Source organism: Wolffia australiana, chromosome 3, assembly GCF_029677425.1.
Source record: "Wolffia australiana isolate 7733 chromosome 3, ASM2967742v1".
NCBI lineage: Eukaryota > Viridiplantae > Streptophyta > Magnoliopsida > Alismatales > Araceae > Wolffia > Wolffia australiana.
The window spans coordinates 10,486,229-10,511,681 of record NC_135837.1 but is presented as its reverse complement, the minus strand read 5'-3'; the positions used below and the strand labels follow the sequence as shown (position 1 = coordinate 10,511,681).

At 36.7% G+C, this 25,453-nt stretch overlaps 1 protein-coding gene across 1 annotated transcript; it reads left to right on the top strand.

Annotated features, from left to right (window-relative positions):
- The first annotated feature begins 19,132 nt into the window (after positions 1-19,132).
- On the top strand, positions 19,133-20,097 carry LOC144701404 (uncharacterized). Its single transcript, XM_078573220.1, has 4 exons — positions 19,133-19,258; positions 19,361-19,450; positions 19,495-19,963; positions 20,006-20,097. Exons 1-4 carry the CDS (start codon positions 19,133-19,135, stop codon positions 20,095-20,097), a joined length of 777 nt encoding a protein of 258 aa, XP_078429346.1.
- The last annotated feature ends 5,356 nt before the right edge of the window (positions 20,098-25,453 follow it).

Sequence of the window (25,453 nt, the reverse complement as noted above, 5' to 3'; positions counted from 1 at the left end):
CGTTCTCTCTGTCTCTCATTCTCTCTCTCATACTCTCTCCCTTTAGCCAGCTCCCTCTCCCTCACGCACTCTCTCCCTAGTGAACTCTCTCCGTCTCGCCTGCTCTCTCTACCTCTCTCCCTCTCACTTCCCCTTTCCGGCTCTCCCTCTCACCCTCTCCTCTCTTGCTCTCTTCCTCTTCTACTAAACTACTCCCTCTATCCCTCCATAACTCTCACAGTCTCTCTCTCTCTCTCTCTCTCTCTCTCTCTCTCTCTCGCTCTCTCTCTCTCTCTCTCGCCCTGTCACTCTCTCACTGTCTTACTCTCTCCCTCTGGTATTCTCTGTCTTGCACTATCTGAGTCTCACTCTGTCCCTCTCACATTCTCACACTCTCTGTCTATAACTATATTCCTCTCTTTTTCTCTCCATCTCTCTCTCATTATTCAATACTTCTTTGGCTCCGGAGAGAGATAGAGGGAACTTAACATGTAGATGTGGCGAGAAGGCCAAGTCAACTTAACATGGAATTGCATATTGACTAATAAACTTGACCGACCGAAGACCGGACCATACTGGGACCAAACCGAGACCGAGACCGAACCGAACTTCAGGTCCAGGTTTAGGTTTTCGGTCAAACCAGACAAAGACCGGACCGGGTCCTTCCATATCACCAACATGGGTGAACCTTTGTGTTGATTCTCCACATTTGTCTGTGTCGTTTGTTGTTCTCATTGAAGTGATTTTATGCAAGCTAAAACATATGATAGAAGAAAAAAGAGGGGATGAATGTGATACTGCACTGTTTGCCATGTTGGGGTCCATACATGCTTCTTGGTGTGTTTGAGCTTCAGAGACACAGATATGGGACACCACATATCTTTCGTTGACCAACTAATGTCGTTATGGATCTTCCTCTAAACTCCTTGAAATAATAATTCTAAATTTTCTATAGACATTTTCCAAGATTTTGGGTGTGTAAAGAGTGTTCAGGATGAGTTAAGTTGTCATCTAGGAAGAGGATAATCCACATTTAGGTTTTCATCATGCGCAATGATGAAATGGAATTACTGAGCTTAGTAGGAATGAATCGACTTGAGAAATAACAATGGTGGATTTTGCTATTCTACTTAAATTGCTATTAAATTCAGTAAGTAATGAAGTTTTACTACAAAAAAAGCATGTCATAGTTCCATCCAAAGGCTGTGAACCAGACACTTAGAGAAGACAACCATTGTGGCCCTACATGGGCTGCTGAGATGTCAAAATTTAGGTGGTTAACCTAATTGATGTGAAATTTCAAGACTTATAAAATATAATTTATAATTAACCGTAATTCTTTTATTATTGATGTAAATTGGTGAGTAAGGAGTCGATCCCAAGAGAAGGCTTTGTGATTAAGATCGATATTTTTAAAAAAATACTTTTGATTATGAAAAATGGTTAACACGATAGAGCGTGGAAATACGAAATACTAGATATATATTGTGATATATATTACATTAACTTATACGTATATGTTGTTAATTCTTAGTCATAGTAATTATGGGCTTTAACATAGTTTAGCATAGTATTAAAATTGTGGAGTGAGGATGGGATCAGATGAATGAATGGATATGATTAGTAAACCCTGATTTTAGAATTCCTATGAATACCCTAATTCGAAATGGGTGGTATAAACCATTAATCCCTACTCATAGGGTTTAATAACTTGTAATAGTTAGTAAGGTGATTTTAGAATGTGAAATCGATAGAAAGATATCAGAAATGGAATAAAAATCCTAATTAAATATTTAATTCTCACCTCTTTCTTTGGTGATGTGCCCAGGCATTAACCTCCATTCATGGACACATATTGGGCCTCGGTGTGCTGCAATAGACGCAAAGTAGATCAAGAGAGGGAAGAAACTTACCTTTGGAAGGGAAATACCTTATATTTGACACTCATACATCCATTTCTATCACAAGGTCTCCCACACGGAGAAATGCAAAATGAAGTACAAGAGGAGCCTAATGTTGGGTTATATTTATAGGCTAAAGCATTAATCATGGAAATAGAAATTAGAGGTGGCCACTTGATCCAAAACTACCCATGGAATCAGCAGTTATGGCTGCTTGAATTTTGAGCATTTAAAGTCAGTCATTTTTTAAAGTAGTTCCACCAAAATAGGGAGCCACAAGAGCATGCCACGACATTCATCCTTGTAGGGCACAATTTTGACCTGTTTCAGAATAAGAGAAAGCCATCCATTGTTCCACATCTTCCTTCTTATTTGGTCACGAAGATTACATGTTTCATAAAAAAGAGCAACCCATTTTTCCATATCATCCCTCCATAGTGGGCCTTGACTTTGCTATTTTATAATATTAAAAAGATATCTGAAAATATATAAAATAAAATCCAAAAAATTGATGAAATTCAAAATCAAATTTCTTAACAATAAAGGTAAAAAAATAAATATTTCTTTATTTATATCTCTTGTTTCGACAATCGTTTCACCAACATACTTCTTTTTACATGTACTATCCATTAAACTAATTATAAATTCAAAATATATTGATTTTAATGTGATGATAATTATTTAGTGGACATGTGTTTTTTGTGAAATTTGCGTAAAATTCACAATACCCTGCATAAAATTACATTAGTTAAATTATAAAATGCAGCAAATAAACATAAATTATAATGCTTATTTGCTTGTTATCAACCTTGTCAAAGGGTTTTTGTATTAGGGAGTAATGGATATTTGTTACATATCAATATATTATATATAATGACTTGCATACTGATAACATGCTCTTATAGTACTTTTTATGATTATAATATTTTTCTGCATTAAATTACTCATATTTACATGTTATCAGGCTCCAAATGTTCTAACAGCATAATCTTAAAGAATATAATTTTTGAGGCAGAATATCACTTTGCTTGGATTTTTTGACATTAAATCTGGAAAGATATGGTTTTTGTGAGTCAAAATATATATTCATAAGTTTTTTGGGGCTTTTAATTTATTCAATATGAGTTTTTTAGTATTTATGGCTTTTATGGCATAGGCTGACGTGGTACACTCACAACTACTCATTTAAAACAAAGAAGAAGGAAAAAAGAGGTGACCTGGAGCACTTACGCACCGCCACGTCAGCCTCCAAAAAAATAGGTTCTCAATGTGTTTCTTTTTCCTCTTCTTCTCTGTTTTGTCTTTTTTTCGTCCTCCTAGAAGCATGTGTGCGTAAAGAGATAAACGTGCATGGAAGACCAAAACACACGGAAGATGAGGCATTTTGACTTCTGACTGGGATCAGAAAATGAGGATGATGACAAGGATAGAGAAAATATCAATGACTAGGATTGGTCCAACTTCAAACGGCCATAACTTTTTATCTACGACTCCAATTTAGCTGACTTTTTCAGCGTTGCTTCATCGCCCCTCCTCTTTTTATCCATACCCTCTGATCTATAAATAGAGGCCTGGTAATTGTGAATAGATATTGATCTTGCTTCCTACTTTGTTGGCTGATTGAAAGATAGTGAGTTTTATCATCCATCAAGAGTATTCTTGGTGTCCCAGGTGTGTAGGGAGAAGCGTTGGAAAAGAGGGGGAGCTTACCAGCTCTCGTAAACCCCCAGTGATCCTCGCAGAATGTAAGGATCTAAGGTATGTATATTCGCCTTATCTTATCGCTTTCCCGACGCCATAGTTAACATAATTAGTATTTATCATCGTTCTTGCACTCTCATTGTACTCTCTTTTCTCGTCTCTCCATCCTCGCCACCACACCACGTCACATCGAATCACTATCTTCGTTGATACCATCGTTCATCGTCATATCCATCACAACCACTCACTATTTTCTTTAAGTGTAATTAGCTTATAATTACGTATGTTTTATCTATATCACTAGGTCGCCTCCTCGAATCTTGTTTTCATCTATCCTCTCGTCAATCATCCCTAGTATAAGAAAGTAATTCCTTAGTCATCTTTCTCTGTGGAGATGATGCTACTCATCAATAACTACATATTTTTAAGTATAATTAAATATATTTTTATTGAATAATCTCAATCCCCAACGACAAATTTTAACCCTAAAATATAAATTATCGCATACCAATCTTTTTGTTGGATGGTCACTTCTATAATGTATGCGTACTGCTAACAATTGAATATAGTAAAAGCCTGTTATAAATAAAATTAATTCATGGTTTCCAACATAGTATGGCCTTCTAGGTCACAAGATTACACAACAAAGCCATTTTAATTGTATTATAATGGATAACAATTGGTGTGTGTTATTTATTAGAGGAGCCTATATCATCCTTCATGATAAAGGGGGGTTTTCAAACATCTGGCTAAGGGACAATTTATCATAGTATATGTGATAAATATTATTTGGTAATTTTTTAAAAATGATCTCTTCCGCCAATCAATTTAATGTTGTTTAGATTATACATAATTATGCAAATCGCTCTATGCTCAATGTATACTTGGAAAAATAATATATATATTTGATTATTAACTTTTGTTATCCTTTTTTTCTAACATTTGCCTCAATAATGTAAACTATTCGACTGATACAAGATATTATACGATTTCCGAAAATCACATATATTAAGTAATTTTGAAATGCTTCCATAAAAAAATATTGTTTGAGTAGTTTTTTTTTCTGACGATGCCATTCTGCAAATCTAAATACAAACAGCGGTATCCAGATTTTAAGATTGAATTATGACTAAAGAGTCATTTCAATTTGAATACTGAAAGGTTTTAGGACTATTTTAAAAAATTTTAAATCAATCCATGCTAGTTAGTGGAACATTTGCACTATATCTTATTTTTCAATGTAAAGGTTAGTGAAAGAGTGAAATGTGCGAATGTTAAAACATTTTTATACTGATTATCAAAAAAGGAAACATGAGTATAAAAAGCGCATTTATAGCTGCTTGGAAACCCTAGAGTAAGGGGTAATCAATTTAACAGAGAGCATGTTTAAAAGAAGTAATTTTTATAATTTAGTTTTATTGCCGATTTAGTTATTTTTTGAAATAATGATGACATAGTGATTGTAAAATTTTGAAAAATAAAGTTCTATGCAGTAAATACAATTGTTTTTGTACTTTGCTAATACTAATATATTTGTATGTATTTTATATCAGTAAATGACAATTAGTTCAAACTCAAAATTTATCGTGAGATGTTCATTAGCGTGGTGATGATTGAGCATTGTCTACACGAGTAGACTGGAACAGGTTTGTACACATATGGCCGAGTTACAGTTGATGCTGATCATGGATGTGTACTATTTACTAATAGAATTGATAATTACATTCATAAAGGTATGAACGTAAGATATCCTGCTAGAGTTTGACTGATATAACCCTAAAATCGTTATTTATTTCAAGCAATTAATCCCAATTTTATGCATTTGATGAGATTAAAATGGGGTTGTTATAACGTATTGACATGAAATTAATGTTTTAAAGTGATTTCTGATTTTCCACTAATTTCATGTTTTAAAGTGAAATTAATGTTAATTGATGAACTTTTTGTGATTTATATGAGCTTGAAATAATAGTTTTTAAATTAAAAAGGCAGGTTTAAACTATAACTTTGAGGTAAATTAGTATGGGGCTAAATTACTTAATTTTCTAGAATGTCCTAGAATTTTCAAGATTTTTCTGAAATCTTATTGGATTTTTTAGGAATTTATTCAAAGAATAAATGAACTTTTGAATAGGAAAATGACATATTTATATGGAAAGCATAAATTGTAGAGCAATTTCTAAAGTCGGATGGGCGTTGGTAAATTTTAGTTGCAACTATGCCCTTAAAAACAGCTCTCGGTAGTCTCTACAGGCGTAAAGATATTATTTAAACAGCTACACAGTTTTATTGCGATTTCTAAGTTGGTTTTTTAAGGAAAAAATAGGAGAGAGAAAGCAAACCTGAAATGTACATAAATATTTTTAGGGTGGCTTCCTTTTGCATGCGCACATTTAAAATGGGAATTTCCTTCAAATTTCTAGGAAATTCTATCTGCCTTGCAATGCATACACAGCGCACGCACATCTGATGAAGTGGCGCCTTGGGATTGGGAAGCACCAGTACAAGCGCACACACACGTGCATGGCACCTTGTACGATGTTTATTTTTTTCCCATTTTTATCTTTACTATGATTTCAGGAATAAGGTACGTGGGGCAACCAGAATGAACCCACCATCTGAAGTTGAAAATTTGTCATCCAATGAGAAATCGACACATCATTCCTTGTTTCAAAGGAAAATAATTAAATAAATGGATTTAACTCCAACAATTAAAATTGGTTTAAATTTGTTTATTCATAACTATTGATACTGAAGTCCAATTGAGATGATAGTTTATGGCTTTTGTGGTCTGAAACCCCTCTTTCCATCTGTAGAGTTGGATCATTCAGACCAAGCCTAAGTTGATAGATAATAATGAATTACTAAATATGGATAAAATGGTGATTTTCACCATGTAACCTAAGTATAAATGCTAAACTGTGAGAGGGGTAGCTCATTCTTGATGGTGCTCTATCACACCTGCATGATAGAGAGGAGCTCCAACTTGGATCAACCTGTTTGGTACCCTTATTTTCTTTGTATTTTAATTTATGGTGTATTTGGATGATGGTTTAGTTAAATTCCTTCATCGTTCTTCTTGAACTTGGTCTGAACTTCTAAACCGCTAGTCCATAGCAAAATATACATAATAATTTGATTTTAAGTTTATGCTTTGAGGTAGTGATTAAGTTTACTTATTTTTCTTTCCCAATTTGGAAAAAGGATTCTTCTTTAGTTCCCCTTTGCGTCTTTTGTCTGATTTCTTCTTAGGTGTCATAACAAGTAGGTGGAGTCCACACGAAGGATGAATTGAGGGATGCAACCATTTCATAAGGAGTAAGGGGTTTGAAGAGCTAGCCACGACATGATCTTTTAGAACCCAATTCCTTTATCTGATTTCTCTCCAAAAAATTGCTCTCTTCAAAGACTTGAACTATTTACTTTTATCTGGAACCTCTATTTGTCTTGTTGTGGTGTTTTTATTTTTATTTTATCGGGATGTTGACCAAATTGGAGCAATCATGGTGTACGATGCATCAGAACTTATTCAGGATTTTCTTTCTATCATCTTAACGGCGAGCCACACGTCCATCCCCATTGTTTGCCATTGTCTCCTTCGATTTTCTATTGGTTATTTTCTTAGTTATGCATTGAGTACCATGCATGTTCTACTAGGGGGGAATCTTATTCATTTTAAATGTGATACATGCATTTAATTTTGAGGAATATTACATGAATTAACCTGCCTATAACCATAATTAACATGCATATACATGAATAAAGTTTTTTCATCCATGGGTTTGGGAACACGTGTAGAGAAGTAAGCTCCAAGAGCCAATAAATAGCTAGTTAGAGGTGGAAAATTGCTTGATTTTATGCAATGTGCGTTCAATTTCAATTTGGGGAGGGTTTCTGGCAGTTGATTAGATGATGGCGGTTGATTAGTAGAAGCTCTATGCTCCAAAGGTAGAGTGATGAGTGAATTGAGGTCCCCCATTTCAATAGCTCGAAGTAACCGATCCCACTTATGTATGTTGTCTGACCATTATCCTACTCTTATTTCATAATAGGAGTGAGTCATTCTTCAAGTCTTATGCACAGAATGAATCATCTTCACCCACCTCATTGTTCAGCACACTTCGCATCCTGTTCATCATCAACTTGATTCCACCACCTCATCTTTCCCACACACTTCACATTCTACCGATCATCACCATGACTCCACTACGGAGGATATACCTATCTCCCAAGTACATCTATCGTCTTTCCATCATATCACTCCGATATCGCCTCTTTGCCTCTTCGCCTCTTCTGGTGTCCATGATTCACTCTGCATTATCTAAATCTTATTCTTTTGTCCCTTCTATCTTGACCAATGTGATTATTATGTCATTCATGATAGGTGTGATAAAGTGTCTAGAAACCATTTATAGGATGGAAAGTGTTATTTTTTTTATCATGCACAATTTATTTTAAAAAAAAGAAGATGAAGAGAAAAAGAAGAAAAATAAAAAGAATAAAAATATATATACTGATAAAAAAGAGAAATAGGGGTTTTGAAGTGTATGAATTTCTTATGTTAGTATTCCATTCATGGCCACAATGGTCTGCATGTGTGTATCATCATATTGATCATGTCTTTTCTAACTCCCCCACTTCTTCTAAAAACTTAGGTAGCACCATATTCCGTTAACCATACAACCCCATTTCCTCAAACAACTTCAATTTTTCCTATCACAATCCCAAATCTTTTGCCATATATTATTATTGTTATCTTCCATGCTCTGTGCTCAACAAAAGGTGGAAACTGACTTCTTCTGTTCTTGGGTACGAGAACAGTTAATGGAAAGACAAGTACTTGGTGGCCGCCATCACACGAGAGAGTGATCTTGCTTGCGCAAACCATGAGGCCAATATAAACGAGTGCAGTGAGATTACCTTAGAAGTATAGGGTCACCCCAAATAACAAGTACACTCCCTTTTCATCTACTTAGCCATCGAAACCAAGGAGAAAGGAATCCAGCATTCCTGAAAAGGTCGAAGCCCAAATTGTCACTTAATGTTTCGTCTGAACTTGTGATCGGTATGCCTACTACTTTCACACTTGTTTTCTTTTGCCTATAGGTTGAAAAATGAAATTTTGGCAATGTTTAAGTAGGGGAGTATATGATAACACCATAAATTGGGTCTTTATTTCAAGCAATTTAGCACAATTGTATGCACTTAACGAGATTAAAACTGGGATCTAAGAATATATTTACACGAAATAAATATTTTCAAGTGATTCTGATTTTCCCCTAATTTTCTATTAATGTCTTAACTTTTAGAATCTCCATGAGCTTGAAATAACTATTTATAAATGAAAGGCAGGTTTATTCTTTATTTTGGAGGTAAATTAATATGGGGATGAATTACTAAATTTTCTAGAATGTTATAGAATTTTCTAGAAGTTTTCTAGGATTTATTAGGTTTTTGGGAATTATTCAATTAAGAAATGAATTTTTAATAGGAAAATGATACATTTATATGAAAAATATGAGTTATAGAGAAATTTCTAAAGTCAGAAGGGCATTTTGTACATTTTAGTTGCAATTATGTCCTTATAAACAGTCCTCGGTCGTGTGTGCAGGCGTAAAGATATTGTTTAAACGGCTACTGGATTTTATTGCGATTATTGAGTATTTTTTATTGGTTTTATGAGAAAAAGGAGAAGAAAGAAAGTGAAAAGGAAATATACATAAATATTTTTTAGGGCGGCATTTTTTTGTATGTGCACATTGAAAAGGGGACTTTTCTGCAAATTTCTAGGGAAATCTCTCTCCCTTGGGGGCATACACAGCGCATGTACTATTGATGATGTGGTGCCTTGGGATTGGGAACCACCAGTACAAGCGCACAAATGGGGAAGGCGCTTTGTACGATGTCTATTGTTTTGCCATTTTTCTCTTTATTCTGATTTTAGGAAAGGGGTACGTGGCGCAACGAGAATGAACCCGCCATTTGAAGTTTTAAATTCATCATCCAATGAGGAATCGACATGTCATTTCTTGTTTCAAAAGAAAATAGTTAAATAAATGGATTTCAATCCAATGGTTTAAATTGGTTTAAATTCATTTATTCATAACTTTTGATCCGGGAGTTCGGTTGTGATGCTTGTTTTATGGAGTTTCTAGCCTTGACCCCTCTTTCCATCTGTAGGTTGGATCATTCAGCTCAAGCCTACATTGATAGGTTAAAATGAGTTACTAAATGGGGGTAAAATGGTGTTTTTCACCATGTAACCAAAGTATAAAAGCTGAATTTTAAGAGTGGGAGCTCACTCTTAATGGTGCTCTATTAGAGCTGCAAGAGAGAGAGGAGTTCCAGCTTGGATCAACCTGTTTGGTACCCTTTTCTTCTCTGTATTTGAACTTATGGTGTATTTGGATGATGGTTTAGTTAAATTCCTTTATCATTCTTCTAGAACTTGGTCTGAACTTCTCAACCGCTCGGCTTGAGGGAAATGTACAAGCCCTTACTAAGATTGGGATGATAGACATAGAGATTTACCTAGCTATTTCAAGTACACATTAGAAAAAAATATGAAAAATATTTATTTTTAGGATATTACATTACCGCCTTTTACTATTAAATAGTACGTTATTTCCGAATTATCAAACTGATAAGCCGAAAAATCACGTAAAATTACGTGGTCGTTGCGCTTTTTAGACTCATGCAATAAATTTATAATTCCCTTAATTACTAAATAAGAATATAGAGCAAGCAAGGGGTCGATCCGCAAGGAGGCAACAATTCAGAATTTTCAAACAATTTTTATGAATCAAGTCAAGTAATTTTGAATTTTGCAATATTTAATTCAATTAATATTAAATAATATTCTTAAAATAATCAAAATTAAGTAAAACTTAATTTTGATTTCGGTCAGATAATTCCAGATAAGAATATTATTATTATTTTAAGCTCATAAAAATATAAATTATTAATTTCCCAATTTAATAAAATTTATAATAATTTTCAGAATTAAAATTGGGAATTTAATAATCAAGAAAGTGATTTTTGAATTGGAGTTCAAAATGGATGAATTTTCGGTTCAAATTTTATTTTTGGGTTTTTTATATATTAAATTAAATTCCTAAACAATAAAAACTGAAATCTAGAGAGAGAAACAAATCAAATTAACCTAGAGAGAGAAAGTGAAGAAATTGGGGAAAGCCCCAATTTCGACCCTAAATTAAAAATGTAATCAAGCAGAAATGTCCTAAAATGTTTAAGAATTAATTATCAAAAGTCAGATCTCGAATCCAAATCAAAAAGAAGTGCTGATGCATTCAAAACATGAATCTAGGGCATGTACATTTCGCCCATGCCAAGGCGTTTTCGAATCGTTCTAGAAGATGATCAAATACAATTCCGAAACTTACAAATTTGATAAAGAGATCCAGATCTGACGACTTCCAGAATGCCTCCAGTGTCCTTCCTGGCCAATTGCTTGGGGAGAGCCTCCAAAAAGTGATTTTCGCCCTTTTCCAGACCTCCATTTAAAGATCCAACCGGCTGGATTGTAGAGGGGGAAAAGACGAACCTACCCTCAAAATTTCAGCCCAATCGGACATGTAGATCTCAAGATATCAAGGGTTTAGTGAGAAAAAATCTGAGCCGTTGGATTTATTTATCTCTCCTCCAATAAGCTTGGAAATGGCGCGTTTTGATTGGCTAGCATGATTATTTCTCGTTTTCCGCTTTCTCGGATCACGCCCTGACACGTTGTTGTGCGCATTGTCCGCCCGAAATCATTGGCAAGTCATTTCGTCATTTGAACGGCTAGGAATTCTCCACGTCACCCTGAAATAATAAAAACAAAAGAAAAGGACAAAAGGTCTTTTTTAAAAAAAAAATATATATTTTTTTATTCTCTTAGCCGTAATCTTTGACCATTCTTCTCTCTTTTATTTTAAATCATAAGCCGCTATTCTTCTCTCTCTTCTCTCTTTAAATATTTTATATCATAGCCACTTATGTTGACTATTCTTCTCTCTCTCTTCTCTCTTTTAAATATTTTAAATCATAGCCGCTTATGTTGACTATTCTTCTCTCTCTCTTCTCTCTATTTATTATATAATAATAACCACTCATTCTCTCTCTCTCTTTATTCTTATTTAAATAAATATATCCATTTATTCGCCCGGGCGAATGACGTGGATACTCCTTAGTAAATATTTAAATATATTATAAATGCCAAATAAATAATATATGTGTTATTTAAATATGTAAAAATCATTTCTTGGCTATATAATGGTCAAAAAATTATATAAAAATATGGAAAATTCCAGAAAAATCATGGAAACACTTACCAACCTTTAGCCAAGTATTTAAAACCCTGTAAAAAATATTTCTTCACTGAAATGAAGTTAAATTCCATAAAAAATGATAAAAAATCAGAATTAATAATAAAATGAAAGGTTAAATGATCTATCTTTATTTTAATATGATATCATGGAAATATAGTCATTAAAACACATAAATATAATATAAAATTCATTAATTAATCATGTTAATTTGCAAGTTATCACAAACCTACAAGACCAACCAAAATGCAATCAAATTTTCTTCCGAGTCACTCTAATTCACTACTTTGATCCTTGAAATTAGATCAAATAATTCAATTTAGACCCCATGTTTCTTCTATTCCTCTTATCTCTCCTACTCCCTTTCTGAATTCCTCATTTAATTATGGTGATTTGATCTTATTTGAAGATCAAATTAAGTTTAATTAGTGTCAAATTATTCAACTGGATAATCAATTGAATTAACTTACCAGCTTCCCTTGGACGATACCCTATACTTATCATAATACATCTTAAGTAAGGTTTTATAAATTATATTGTATAAGCCAAAATTTACAACGACAAGGAATTCAATTTGGTAAAATTGGCCCCTATTTTTTTGTTTTTCATTGACCTATAAAAAGTTGTACAGAACCTATATCGAAAAAGGGTGAATGTCGCACTATTCTCATTCTCACATGCTTGATAGGAAGTGTTGTTATTTCATCAGGGCTCCAGATCGGACTCCAGGGTCCTTCATGCATTAAATTTTTAAGATCAGTAATTGTACAAAATAAGATATTGAGTAAAACACCCTGATAAACTAAATTAGACACAAAAATTTATGGTGCCTTTGAACATTGGAGCAAAAACCGTTTTCAGTCTATAACCATGGATGGAGATAGGAAATAAAGATGGAAATATCCTAAACATACAGAACATAAGGAAGGTGATTCTGATATGAAATCATTCATTTTTTACATTAATTAACATTTTATAGATAGAATCCAGAAATAACTGAATGCCCTCAAAATAATGAATTGGCCCGCTACAACCTTCAGAGTGCTGGGAAAAATGGGAGTGTGAAGTTCTTTTCAAGATGAAGACCAATGATATGGGGATAGCCAAAGGCTTAGATAGAAATTGGGGGCATATGGTTAGGAGAAAAATGTTACGCCTCCCAGTGTGATGAAGAGTAGTTGTGATTAAATGATAGTAAATGAGTGTAGTAGCTTGTAAGTTATGTTCCTATTCATGCCCTCATCTCTGGTGATAAAGGGCTTAAGTAGTCACCAATATGGGTTGGTCTTTTATGATGATTTTGACATTGGTTTGGGTCTTTCTTTGATATCATTGAACTGACGTTATGTAAGATGATCAATATATGACAGAAGAAAAAAGAGGGGATTAATGTGATACTGCATTTAAGTTGTCACCATTCTTAGTGATGAAATGGAATTACTGAACTTAGTACAAATGCAATAATCTGAACTATTGATTTTAATATTATTACTAAATTTATATGAAATGCATTAAATAATTTAGTTTTATTATAAGGAATTCTTTCATAGTTCGATCCGAAGGCTGTGAACCTGGCGCTTTGTGAAAACAAGCACGGTTGCCCTATGTGGGGTACATAAAGAGCTTTTTGTGTGAGGGATTCAATGATATTTTTTACATATCAATACATTATATATTATGTATTCTATGCCAATCTTATTGTTCAATGGACCCTTCTATAATGTATGCGTACTGATACCAAACTTAATTCATATTTTCAACGTATATATGGCCTTCTATGTCGCATGAACCCACAAAAATGTTATTTTAGTCCTGTTATAATGAATGAAAATTGTGTTTTGTTAGTTATTAGAAAAGCCTAGATCACCCTTGATGATAAAGGGGAGTTTTCAAACATCAGGCTACGTGACAATGTATCATAGTTTATGTGATAAACATTACTAGGTTATTTATTTTAAACGATCTTTTTCCCTAATCCATGTGACACATTTTAAGAATAGTTTAATATGCAAAATTGTCTGAAGGTCAATGTATACTAGGCAGAACAATGTATAAAGTTTATTTTTTCTTTTGTTTGATATCATTTGTCTCAATAATGAAAATAATCATCCCGAGACAATATAAGATCTGGTTTATTAAAATCATATAAATTGAGTTATTTTGAAGTGCTTATATTTTGTCGTTTATTTTCTTTTGGCGATGTTATTTTGAAAATCTAAATTCAAATAGGGGGGTGTAGATATAAATTTTGCAATTTTTTATGATTGAATGTGGAATAAAAGCTTAATTTGAATTTTAATACTGAAGGCTTGTAAACTTTTTTACAATAAAATTGAATCAACCCATCTTAGTTAGTGCAATCTTTGCAATATATCTTATTTTTGTAAGGTTTAGGGTTAGTTAAATGTGCAAATGTTAAACTAACCCTATACTGATTGTCCAAAAAAAAAGAAACTACAATATCAAACGTGCCTTTCTGCACATTTTATGATTACTACAGTTCTATATTCTTATGAAACTCAGATTAGTAGGTCTTAAAACATGGTCTATTTAGCTGAACTTATTTTAAATAATCATTCTTATACATGTTGAATAAAATGTGTTTTATTTACTTATAGCCATACACATTATAAAAAGTGTTATAGTCATACATGTTACACACAGTAATTGTGTATCAATATTTAATCGCAGTATTATACTCATAGTGATTTCTCCTACACGGTTGAATTTGAATGTTGCCAAATACTTACTAAGTTACATACACATTTAAATTCTTTTAGCTGTAAATGAAAAGACAGGTATGAAACGTTTAAAGACCTAAACACGACTATGTGTGAGATAAAACTAACAGTGCATACTTTATCTTGGCAACAAAGATATGCAAGGGTGTTCCGATGCCATATAAATATCGTACTAAATTAGTTTATATGTATAATTTATGAAGAAATGAATGCTCGATTAAGCCCATTTCTACAGAAACTTTTACATCACAATGGTTAAATTACCAAAATTTGTACAATAATCAAACATATTGAATAGCAGAATAAATATTATTCTTTTTTGAAGCATCAAATTAGCATCAAATTAAAAATTCAAGTCAAAGATTATGCATAAAAGAAATCCTGATCTTATGATGACGTCGGCCTTCGCACATTATTATCTATTGGTATTTTGCTGAGTATTCAATAAGCTACTCTAACTGTTTCATCATATACTGGTAAGTGCACACTTATTGCAATATGGTAATTATTTGAGGCCGTAAGGATATAATGAATGCTCTAGCAACCCCGGAGAGTGGGATTGATGGGCTAGTTGTAGCAGGTACCTTACTACCTTTACCGTTACTTGTGAATGTTCAGGATAAGAGTGCAGGAAGACTAGTGCTATGATCACCTAATTGTTTGTGGGAATTTAAGCATTACACTATGCGAAGCCGGAGCAAGATATTAGGGCTTGTGATATACTAAAGTATATTGACGTGGACAGATAACAGAAAAATAATAAATGAACACAAAATGCCGTTAGAATTTCTGATGTCCTAGGTGTTTGGTGTTTTATGTATAAATGTAGGAGCATGGTAACACTAGGAGCAGGTATTTCCGTTTGATGTTCTAGGTGTTTGGTGTTTTATGTATAAATTTACGAACATGGTAACACTAGGATCAGGTATTTCTGTAGTCAGATTTGCCAGCCATTTATTTTGTAGGCGACATTATTTGATAGAATTTAATGGGATTGGAAGACATAGGTTCACATTTTCATCAGTAGCTTTATTTTATGAATTTGATGACAATATGATGTAATACGATCGGCCGGGATCAATCGGCTCTTATTACGCCACAAGAATTCGATGAATAATTTTGTGAATGATATGAATATATGACGATGAAGAAAACGTCGAATGAGAAAGACTCGATCGTTTACAAGCAGGGAAGAAGACCCCGCCGATCAAAGGGAAGATATTGACCCTAGATCAAACTCCCAATGACCCTCTTGACCGACTAGACGACTACGAGGTAAGGGGCGTGTGACGGCCCTAAGATGTTCGGCGTTCAAATCAACGAATACCCTTTCAACCACAAAAATAAGATCCTATCTCTCGACGAATGTGGCTAACCCTATCCGTAGATTATATTGAAAGAGGGCAGCAGACGAGATAGGGGAAGACGACAGTAAAGGCGGTAATAATACTAGGAATGGCGGAGGGGAGATGAGAGGGTACCTTGTATGTCAATAGTCCACGGCGTGGGAAATGGTGTCTCGACGTAGTCAAAGGCGATGGGAGATTCCACGTGGGTGAGGCACAACGACGGTGGAGGATGGGGTTCTTGGCTTGTAATCACCCCAAGAATGCCTCTAGATGGTGGCTCTTGTCGATTCTTGAATTTCTTGCGCAGTAGTTGATCAGGAACGCCAAGAAGGTGACGATTTCTTGAAGCCTTGATCGTTCTTGAGCGGTAGTAGATGAAGAATGCCAAGAAGGTGGTGGTTTGTTGAGACCTTGGGGTTCTTAAGCGGTAGTTGATCAAGAATGCCCAGGGGTGGCGGTTTTCTTGAAATCTTGAAGGTTCTTGGTGGATGGCGATGGCGGCGGTGGACGATGGCGGCGGCAGGGGCGACAGCCTCCAAGAAGAGGGTTCTCGAAAATAACCACCCAAGAAGTCTATGATAGAGGGGCGTTTCTTGATCTTCTTGGATGGATCTTGGAGGAGGTCGATGGTGGCGGCGGACGACGGCGGCGGCGGGGATGATAACCTCTAAGAAGTGGTTTCTTGGACGTTTCTTGGGGACTAACAGCCCAAGATTCCCAAGGAGAGGGCGTTCTTGGAGGAGGTTGGTGAAATCTTGGGGAGGAACAATGGCGACGCGTACCCGGAGTGATCTCGACGGTGACGGTTGACGATGCTTCTCCCTTGGTGACACTTTCTTGAATCCTTGAGACCCTTTGGAGTGATCTCGACGGAGGGCTTCTTGGCTTCAAGAACGGAGGAATTCTTGAATCTTTTAGCTTCTTCGGAGTGATCTCAACGAAGACGTTTAACGCGTTCCCATAGAGTGGTCTCGACGTGGGGGACGCGGGCTCTACTCCACGGAGTGGTCTCGACGTGGGCAGGAATAGACAATTCCCTCTACTCTACTCACTACAGTAGGTGGAGACAAGAGTTGTAAAAATTCTTTCAACAAATGACTCAAATGTTCCTTGGGCATGCTATTCCCTTATATAGTGAGGATAGGTGCCAAGTGAACGTGGGGAGAGGATGAACCATCGCGAGACGTGGTTCGGCCTCTCTTTACAATTTAAAAATAAAACCGAAATTTCAAAAGTACAGACGAAGGCGAGGCCCAACATTGGCCTAGTCCATGAAATCCAAAGACACAAATGAAACATAAACAAACACAAGGGAAGATAGAGATGCTTACGCGGGGTACTTGAACCCCGAGTGGCGAGCGTCGACGTGAGCTGCTCGGCGTGGCTGATGTTGTCCTGTCGTGCCGTCTCCAGGATGGTCCTCCATCATAGTATTTGTTAAACTTTCTGTAATTTTTCTTTTTGATTTTTAAGAAGTCGATTGGAAGACATAGGTTCAAAGCTATGTTTTTTTCTTATTATCAAATTATATCATTTTCCTATTTCATTGATTAATATTATATTTGGGGCCACAATGCTCTTAACAATTCGAGTTTGCTAATCAAATCTAAAGAATGGGCATTATTTTACTACTATAGACCTATTGACTTTACTTTGATTTTATCACATGGGGTGGTATAAAAATAATAGATAATTATGAGTCCTGGACGGCACTTGCATAGTACAATGATTCACGTGGATTTAAAGTGAAAGTATGGGTAACGTTGATTAATGGTTCCCACTGGAAAAATGTACATTATTATAGAACTCCTTGCTACTGCAAGTCATCGTGCATAAAAATCAAAACCAAAATATCTACTGGCCTTTACCCAGTACCGTGCAAATAATGTATGCGCAATTGGTGAGTGACATAGCGTATGATCTGTCAGCAAGTTCACAGTGTTGGAGCAAAGCAAGCATGATCCATGCGAGATGGATTGGGTTGAAAGTAATATCTTTTAGACTTTGAGTTGGTGAAAGTGATTGACTTTACCATCTTAATTTTACCAACGGCCTTTCGTCTTCGGGTTAGAGTTTGAGCCGAATTTACAGCAATATTTGTCACCGTCCCGGACTCAAGAGTATCAGATCGAACACGTGATAAAATTTGAAACAAATTTATAGCAGTTCTTGATTTCGAGAACAATCGTAACAGATGAACTTGTGCTCATTAGGTCTATCAAAAAGTCGGTACTCCACGGTCACTCCCTAACAGTTCTCAGCTTCCTCGTATGGAGCTTGAAAAAACCATATTCCAAAATTGTTTTCCAATATGTGAGATAATTTAAACCAAGGTTTTAGCTCAAAGAAAATAAGGAGGTTGAATCAAGAAGTTCACGATTGATGGGTTGTTACTCAAGCTCGCCTGAGGATCACCGCCGCCGGCGGGTTTGTACGACAATGTTGCTTTGGGAATTTTTCTGTTGTAGGTCGTTACGACTTCTGTTGCAGTTTAATCCTGGCCGTCCGTTTCTCGGAGTAATGACGGCGAGGATGCTGCCACCTCAGCTCACGACGCCAGCTGTCCCGTGGAGCTAGTTAGAGACTTCTTTTTGACTTTTTCGTGTTGAACGCCCTATATAAAGGACTATGTGTTTGATGAAATGTACACCCGAACTTGATTCTTTCTTCTACACAAGCGTGTTTTTACTCTCCTCGCTCCCTTGCCCGATTTAGTAGTTTGTTGAGTGGTTCTCAGGCTTTCCATAGCCAACATTTGGTATCAGAGCCGAAGGCCTAACATCGCTGGGATCCTAAAGATGGCGAAGAAGGCAGGAGAGCGTGGAATGGAGATGGCGGTATCAGCAACGACGCCTGTCATGCTCTCCAAGACAAATTACTATGTCTGGGCAATGCGGATGGAGGTACTGCTCGAATCTCATGATTTGTGGTCAGTCATGGTGGACAATGATGTCCCAAAGAAGATGGAAAAAATGGCGCTGTTGGTGATCTTGAGCGCAGTGCCAGAAGACGTCATGGTCATGCTGGATGCGAAGAAGACGGCCAAATAGAATTGGGAGATCCTACAGCAGAGGAATCTCGGCGTGGATAGAGTGATTCAGTCCAGCATACAAGGTTTGAAACGTGATTTTGAGATGCATAATATGTCCAGGAATGATTTCGTCGTGGATTTTGCGATGAAATTCACGCAAATTCTCTCCGAGTTGCGAACTTTGGGCGAGGTGGTAGAAGAGCAAGAAGCTATGCGGCGGTTCTTGAGGGTGACTCCTTCGAAATTCGACGACTCAAGGAGCGGGAGACTCGTGAAGAGGAACAAGCCTTGCTGGTGAAATCTATGAAGAAGATGAAGATGATGAATGAAGGAGCATCCTCATCTCGTGGTGGAGGTCGTAGAGGAAGAGGCAAAGGAAGGAGCCGAGGACGAGCTTCAGCTCATGAAGAATACAGGGAGAGTAAGCCGTTTGACAAGTCGGGCATTCAATGTTATAACTGTCAGAGATATGGGCATTTCACATATGAATGCAGGAGTAGAAAGAAGGAGAGAGGAGATTGGGCATTTGTTGCTGAGACGACTGCAGCACCGGCGACTGCAAGCGTTCCTGCGCTGACAGCAACATCCTCCCTCCTGATGGCCGTAGAAGAGGCAAGTTTATCAAATTCGCTCTTGCTTGGATCTGACAATGCTCTAGAAGTTTCAGATTACTGGTATCTCGACATGGGAGCAACAAATCACATGTTTGGACAGCGGAATTTCTTCTGCAACCTGGATGAGTCAGTGTCCGGATTTGTGAAATTTGGGGATAACTCAAAGATTCCTATTAAAGGAAAAGGTGATATCGTGATAACTCAGAAGAATGGCAGCACTCTCAGGCTTCCAAAGGTGCTATTTGTCCCTGACTTGGCCGCAAACATCCTCAGTCTTGGCAGACTGGATGAAGAAGGATGCAAGATGACCACGGCAGAAGGTAAATTGACTATATTTGTTTCTGATGGGTAGTTATTTGCAGAAGTAAAGAGATCAGAGGGGCGGCTCTACCTGCTGAAACTCAATGTAGTGGATCAATGCCTGATCACTACAAAAGACGACTCTGAAACCTGATTGTGGCACTCTCGTTTTGGCCACACCAGCTTTCATACGCAGAAGGAAATGTCCAAGAAGAATCTTGTTGAAGGACTTCCCCAGCTAAATTTGCCTACTGAAATCTGCAGAAGTTGTGTTACCGGAAAGCAACATCCGGTGCCATTCCCACAGGCATCCTATTTTTGAGCATCAAAGCCTCTAGGGCTCATTTATGCTGATTTATGTGGTCCTATCTCACCACCCACCTTGGGGGGAAGCAAGTACTTTCTTCTAATCATTGATGATTATTCAAGATTAACTTGGGTGGCAATGTTGAGGCAAAAATCAGAAGCATTTGAGGCATTCAAGCGTTTCAAGAGCTTAGCATAAATGGAGAAAGAGGTGAAAATAAAGATACTCAGGACGGACAGAGGGGGAGAATTCACTTCCGATCAGTTCTCAAAGTTTTGCTCAAAACATGGCATTAACAGTCAGTTGACCGCACTTTACTCACCCCAGCAGAATGGGGTCGTGGAGAGGAAGAACAGGACTGTAATGTCCATGGTCCGAGCTATGCTCAAGGCTAAAGAACTTCCCAGAGAGCTTTGGGGAGAGACTGTAAGTACGGCCATTTATATTCTCAATCGGTCTATTACTAAAAGTCTGCAGGACCAAACTCCATACGAAGCTTGGACCGGTAGCAAGCCTAATGTTGATCATTTGAGAACTTTTGGGTTGATTATGCATGTGAAGCTCACCAGAGGACATGTGGGAAAGTTGGAAGACCGAAGCCATCCCATGGTCTTTATTGGCTATGAATTGGGAACGAAGGCATATCGATGTTTTGATCCGACTATGAGCAGAGTTGTGATCAGTCGAGACATGTTTTTTCAGAAAAATCAGAAATGTACTTGGTCGCAACAAGGTGAAATTTCAAATTCTCTTACTTTCTCACGTGATTTCTTTCATGAACCAAGTGTGGAAGAAGAGTATGATAACCCTGATGAAGATCAAGAGATTACAGTGCCACATGAAGAAAATCTTACATCTCCGGGTGACTCTAATGACAGTCAACTTCCAAGGTACCGGTCATTAGCTGACTTGTACTCAGAAACCAGCCCTGTTGCTCTAGATGAACACACCTGCCTACTTGCTGATGAAGAGCCCCTTACTTACTCAGAAGCTGCTCGAGAGGAGGACTGGAGACAGGCCATGAAAGAAGAGATGATGGCCATTGATAGAAATCATACTTGGGAACTTGTGCTCCCTCTAGTTGGCTGCAGGCCAATTAGATTAAAATAGATCTTCAAGCTGAAGAGAAATGCACAAGCAGAAATCATAAGGCATAAAGCAAGAATTGTGGTAAAGGGCTACTCACAGAAAAAGGGGGTCGACTATGAGGAAGTATTTGCCCCTGTTGTCAGATTTGAGTCCATAAGAGCCTTGATTGCTCTGGCAGCTCAAAGGAGATGGGTGATTCATCACCTAGATGTGAAATCGACGTTCCTAAATGGAGAAATTGATGAAGTAATACATGTAAAGCAGCCAGAAGGTTTTGTAGTTGAAGGGAAGGAGAGCCATGTGCTCCGATTGGGAAAAGCTCTGTATGGATTGAAACAGGCACAGAGGCCCTGGTATTTCAAACTCCACAAGTGCTTATTGTCGCTTGGGTTCGCCAAAAGTGATTGTGAGCAAGCCCTATACTTAAAGGACTTGAAAATAAGCTAAGAGATGGTAGGAAAGGGTGTTTTGCCCTTATTAAGGTTGGTTTTGGTTAAGAGTGTGTTCTATGGGTAGAAAACATATTTCAAGTTAGGGTGACAATTTACAGCTTGTGAGATGATACGACAATAAATATTCTTCTGCTTATCTCAACTTCTATTCTTAGGAAAAGCTTAACTAGTTAAAATGATCTGAACTCATTTTATGGAGAAAAAAAAATTCAATTCGGTTAACGATCAGGACATTAGTGTGCCCTGTGAGACGAGCCTTTTCTCTCCACATATACATGCTTTCTAGTAAATAATGGAGAAAAACTAAGCAATTATTATTATACTTTGCTACGATTCAAGTTACATAAAAGTTACGACGATGTGTGTGAAACAATGGACAACCATCCTCGAAAGGTAACAGTCACACGAAGAAATTACAAGCCTAAAACTGCACGCGTAATTTGTTTGGGCCAACTCCAATCAGTAGGATTTGGATATTCTGGGCGGTGAGATGAAAGTAGGTGCAGAATAAGATCGTGGGACTTCGAAGCTGCCGTAGACACATGGCCGATTGTCTTAAATAGAGATAGGCAGATGGGACTTTGCAACCGAATTAAGTGTGAAAGAAGCAAATGCTTTCCCGCGCATGCAGGATATCGAGAAGTGCAAATAGTCAATTTATTGTATCTGTTTGGCTCAAAAGTCCTCAAGCCATCAAAGCACATAATTAAGGAGAGAGATCACTCTGTACAAACGTATGTACTCGGGCCATGGAAAGAGATCACTCTGTACAAAGGGAATGCTCATCAAGAATCATTGTTCCGTAAAGCACTTAATTAAGGAATGCTTGTATTCTTCATTTGCACAATTTAACATCAAGGGCAGTCCCCGATGAAATACCAACTATGACGTTGCAATGTCAGAGAACGCATTCCACCATTCGGTATTATTGTTCTGTAGCACATGTATAGTAGTATGGGAGCAATTTTCTTGCATGAGACAGCGCGATTTTGTATAGAGGGCACTTGAACAATGGAGAATACCACTGGCCCTATTTAAGGAATACCGGGTCATTCTTCCTACTCTTTAAAAAGTAACGACGCAAAGGGGACTGGATCTAACCCACGTCGGAACACGCTGAAGTCTCACAGGTATAAGGATAAGATTCAATCTAGATAGGACAAAAATATAGACGGCTAGGATTCAATGTAGATAGGAAAACGGATAGAGGGTTAGGATATACGTTGATATAGCCGTTATGGCTTGTTATAACTGCTAGGTTCGTTAGATTTGTTTATAACGTACATATAGTTGCAACATTAAGCTACTATAAATAAGAAGCAATGTGTACGATTTACTTTGCGGATATAACGATCTTAACAGCCTCACTTTTTGTATTCTTGCGATCTTCCCTTTTTTCTTCCCCCATTATTTATTTTCTTCGATCCTTTGCTTACGAGGCTGAAACAATGTCAACATGGTATCAGAGCAGCCAATTTTCAATGCAGGAGAAAGTCACATGGGAGTACTCGCTGCGCCCGCATCCTCCTCCGCTCTCACCGATAGACAAGACTCAATGAACCTTCCGCCAGGAGCCGCTGTTCTAGTACGGCTCAATGACGACAGTTACCAAGTATGGAAAATCTCAGTCATTCCAATTCTAAATGTATATGAGCTTTTTACATTTATTTAAGCTGAGCCACCTCCTTCTTCGACTTTTCATTCAGATGGTAGAATTCTCGAGAATCCTGATTACAAATTATGGTTGATAAATGATCAAAAGGTTCTAGGACTTCTTCATCCTACCTTATTAGAATCTACCATTCCTTGTATTAGCAAAGCCAAAACCACCAAGGGAGCATGGAATTTACTAGAGAGCCCGTTATTTAGTAGAATCAAAGCTCGAATTTATAAGTTGAAAACTATGTGTTTTTATATGTCATTATTTTAAGGGTTTTCTGAACTTAATCAAGGAAAGTTATTTATCCCTTAGTTTTAAGGGGTCGAACCCTTGGAAGGCAATACGGAATAGGAGTATAGGTTTTAACAGATATAATTTTGATAGGAGTAGGGATTAGCACTATAGGTTTTAACAGATATAATTTTTTTCAGATTTTAACAGATTTTATCATTAGTTAGCAATTATTGATAAGAATTACTAACTAATCCCTACTAGAATGTTTAAGTATTCAATTGATCTTAGATTGTTTTAATAGGAGGTTCACTAAAATCTAGATCAATAGGTTCTCGTTAATCATGCTTTTGCTCATTTACTTAGCTCAAATACTTAATTCAGCTTGAATAATGTTTTTGGAGTTTTTTAATCAATTGGAGATGGTAGAGAAAATATCGTAAATCGTGATTGATTAATTACCATTTTTTGTGGAATGGTAAGAATGCTTTTATTAACTTTTTATTTCACCCTATTTATTTTGAAATCGCAAAGAGGTCCTAAATTAGCAGATCGTGAATATGATTCGTTAATTGGAGGAATAAGGGGTTAATGTGAGTTAATCAAATGTCAAATATGAATCGAAATAGTCAATCTAAACTCAAGGGATACTAGTTGCACTAAAAACAAAGTAAAATTTAAGAATTAAATGATTGAAATCGGAAATTGGGAAAAACCGGCGAACATAAACAGAATCATCAAATTGCTACAATTAAATATGAAATCAATGGTAAAACCAAATCAAATAGAGCCTAGAGGTCCTGGGGGGATTTTGAATCAACTAGAAAGAATCTCGCGCAACAAATGGCCAAAGATCCCACGAATAAGTGCTGCGATTTGGGGAAGAGTATGGCACCGGATTGTCAAAATTCATGTCCAATGTGAGCTCCAAAATGCATCGAGGGCATTCTTAAGTCTTCGAGGAGACTAGGCAATCAATCCTTGAGCATAACAATCAAGAATGGAGCTTAAATGTTTGATTTCCCGCTTTTTATCGCCGCGGAATCAGAAGAGCAGCTTCTTTCGATTTCGTTATTTTGTTTCACCTTTTCATGTTGTATGCTTGAGGTACAACGCAGCACAACTGGTCCGCACAGTGCCATGTACAGGTCTTCGTTCGTACGCACGGAGCTACGTAAGGGCAAGTTACATGGACAAGATTTCTGATAATATCAATTTAAGGGTTAAAATTTATCGTTGGTGATTGAGATTATTCCATAAAATATACTTAAACGTGCTTAAAAATACTTAGTGATGAGTACGGATTATCTCCACATGGGAACGATAATTAAGGAATTAGTTTCTTATATTGGTGATGATGGACAAGAGGATTGACAAAAGCAAGATTTGAGGACGTGAGCTACTGATATCGACAAAGAAGTACTTAATTTATACGTTATTTTAATTAAAATAAAGAGTAAGCAATTGTGACGGACACGAAGATGAACGAAAGTATGAACGAGGATAGTGGTTGGATGTGGAGTGGTACGATGGTAAGAATAGACAGATGAAAGATTGGGGATGTAAGTAAGTGGAGTGATAAATGAAATGTTGATGAAAAACTATAACTATTATAATGATGATGTTGGGGGATAAACAACGTAAGGAGAAGACACTTACCTTAGATCCTTCCGTTCCACCAGGATCAGGGCGATTTGCGAGTGGTGGTAAGCTCCTTCTCTTCTCTTTTGTCTCTTCCCATACGCCTAAGACACCAAGAACATTCTTGATG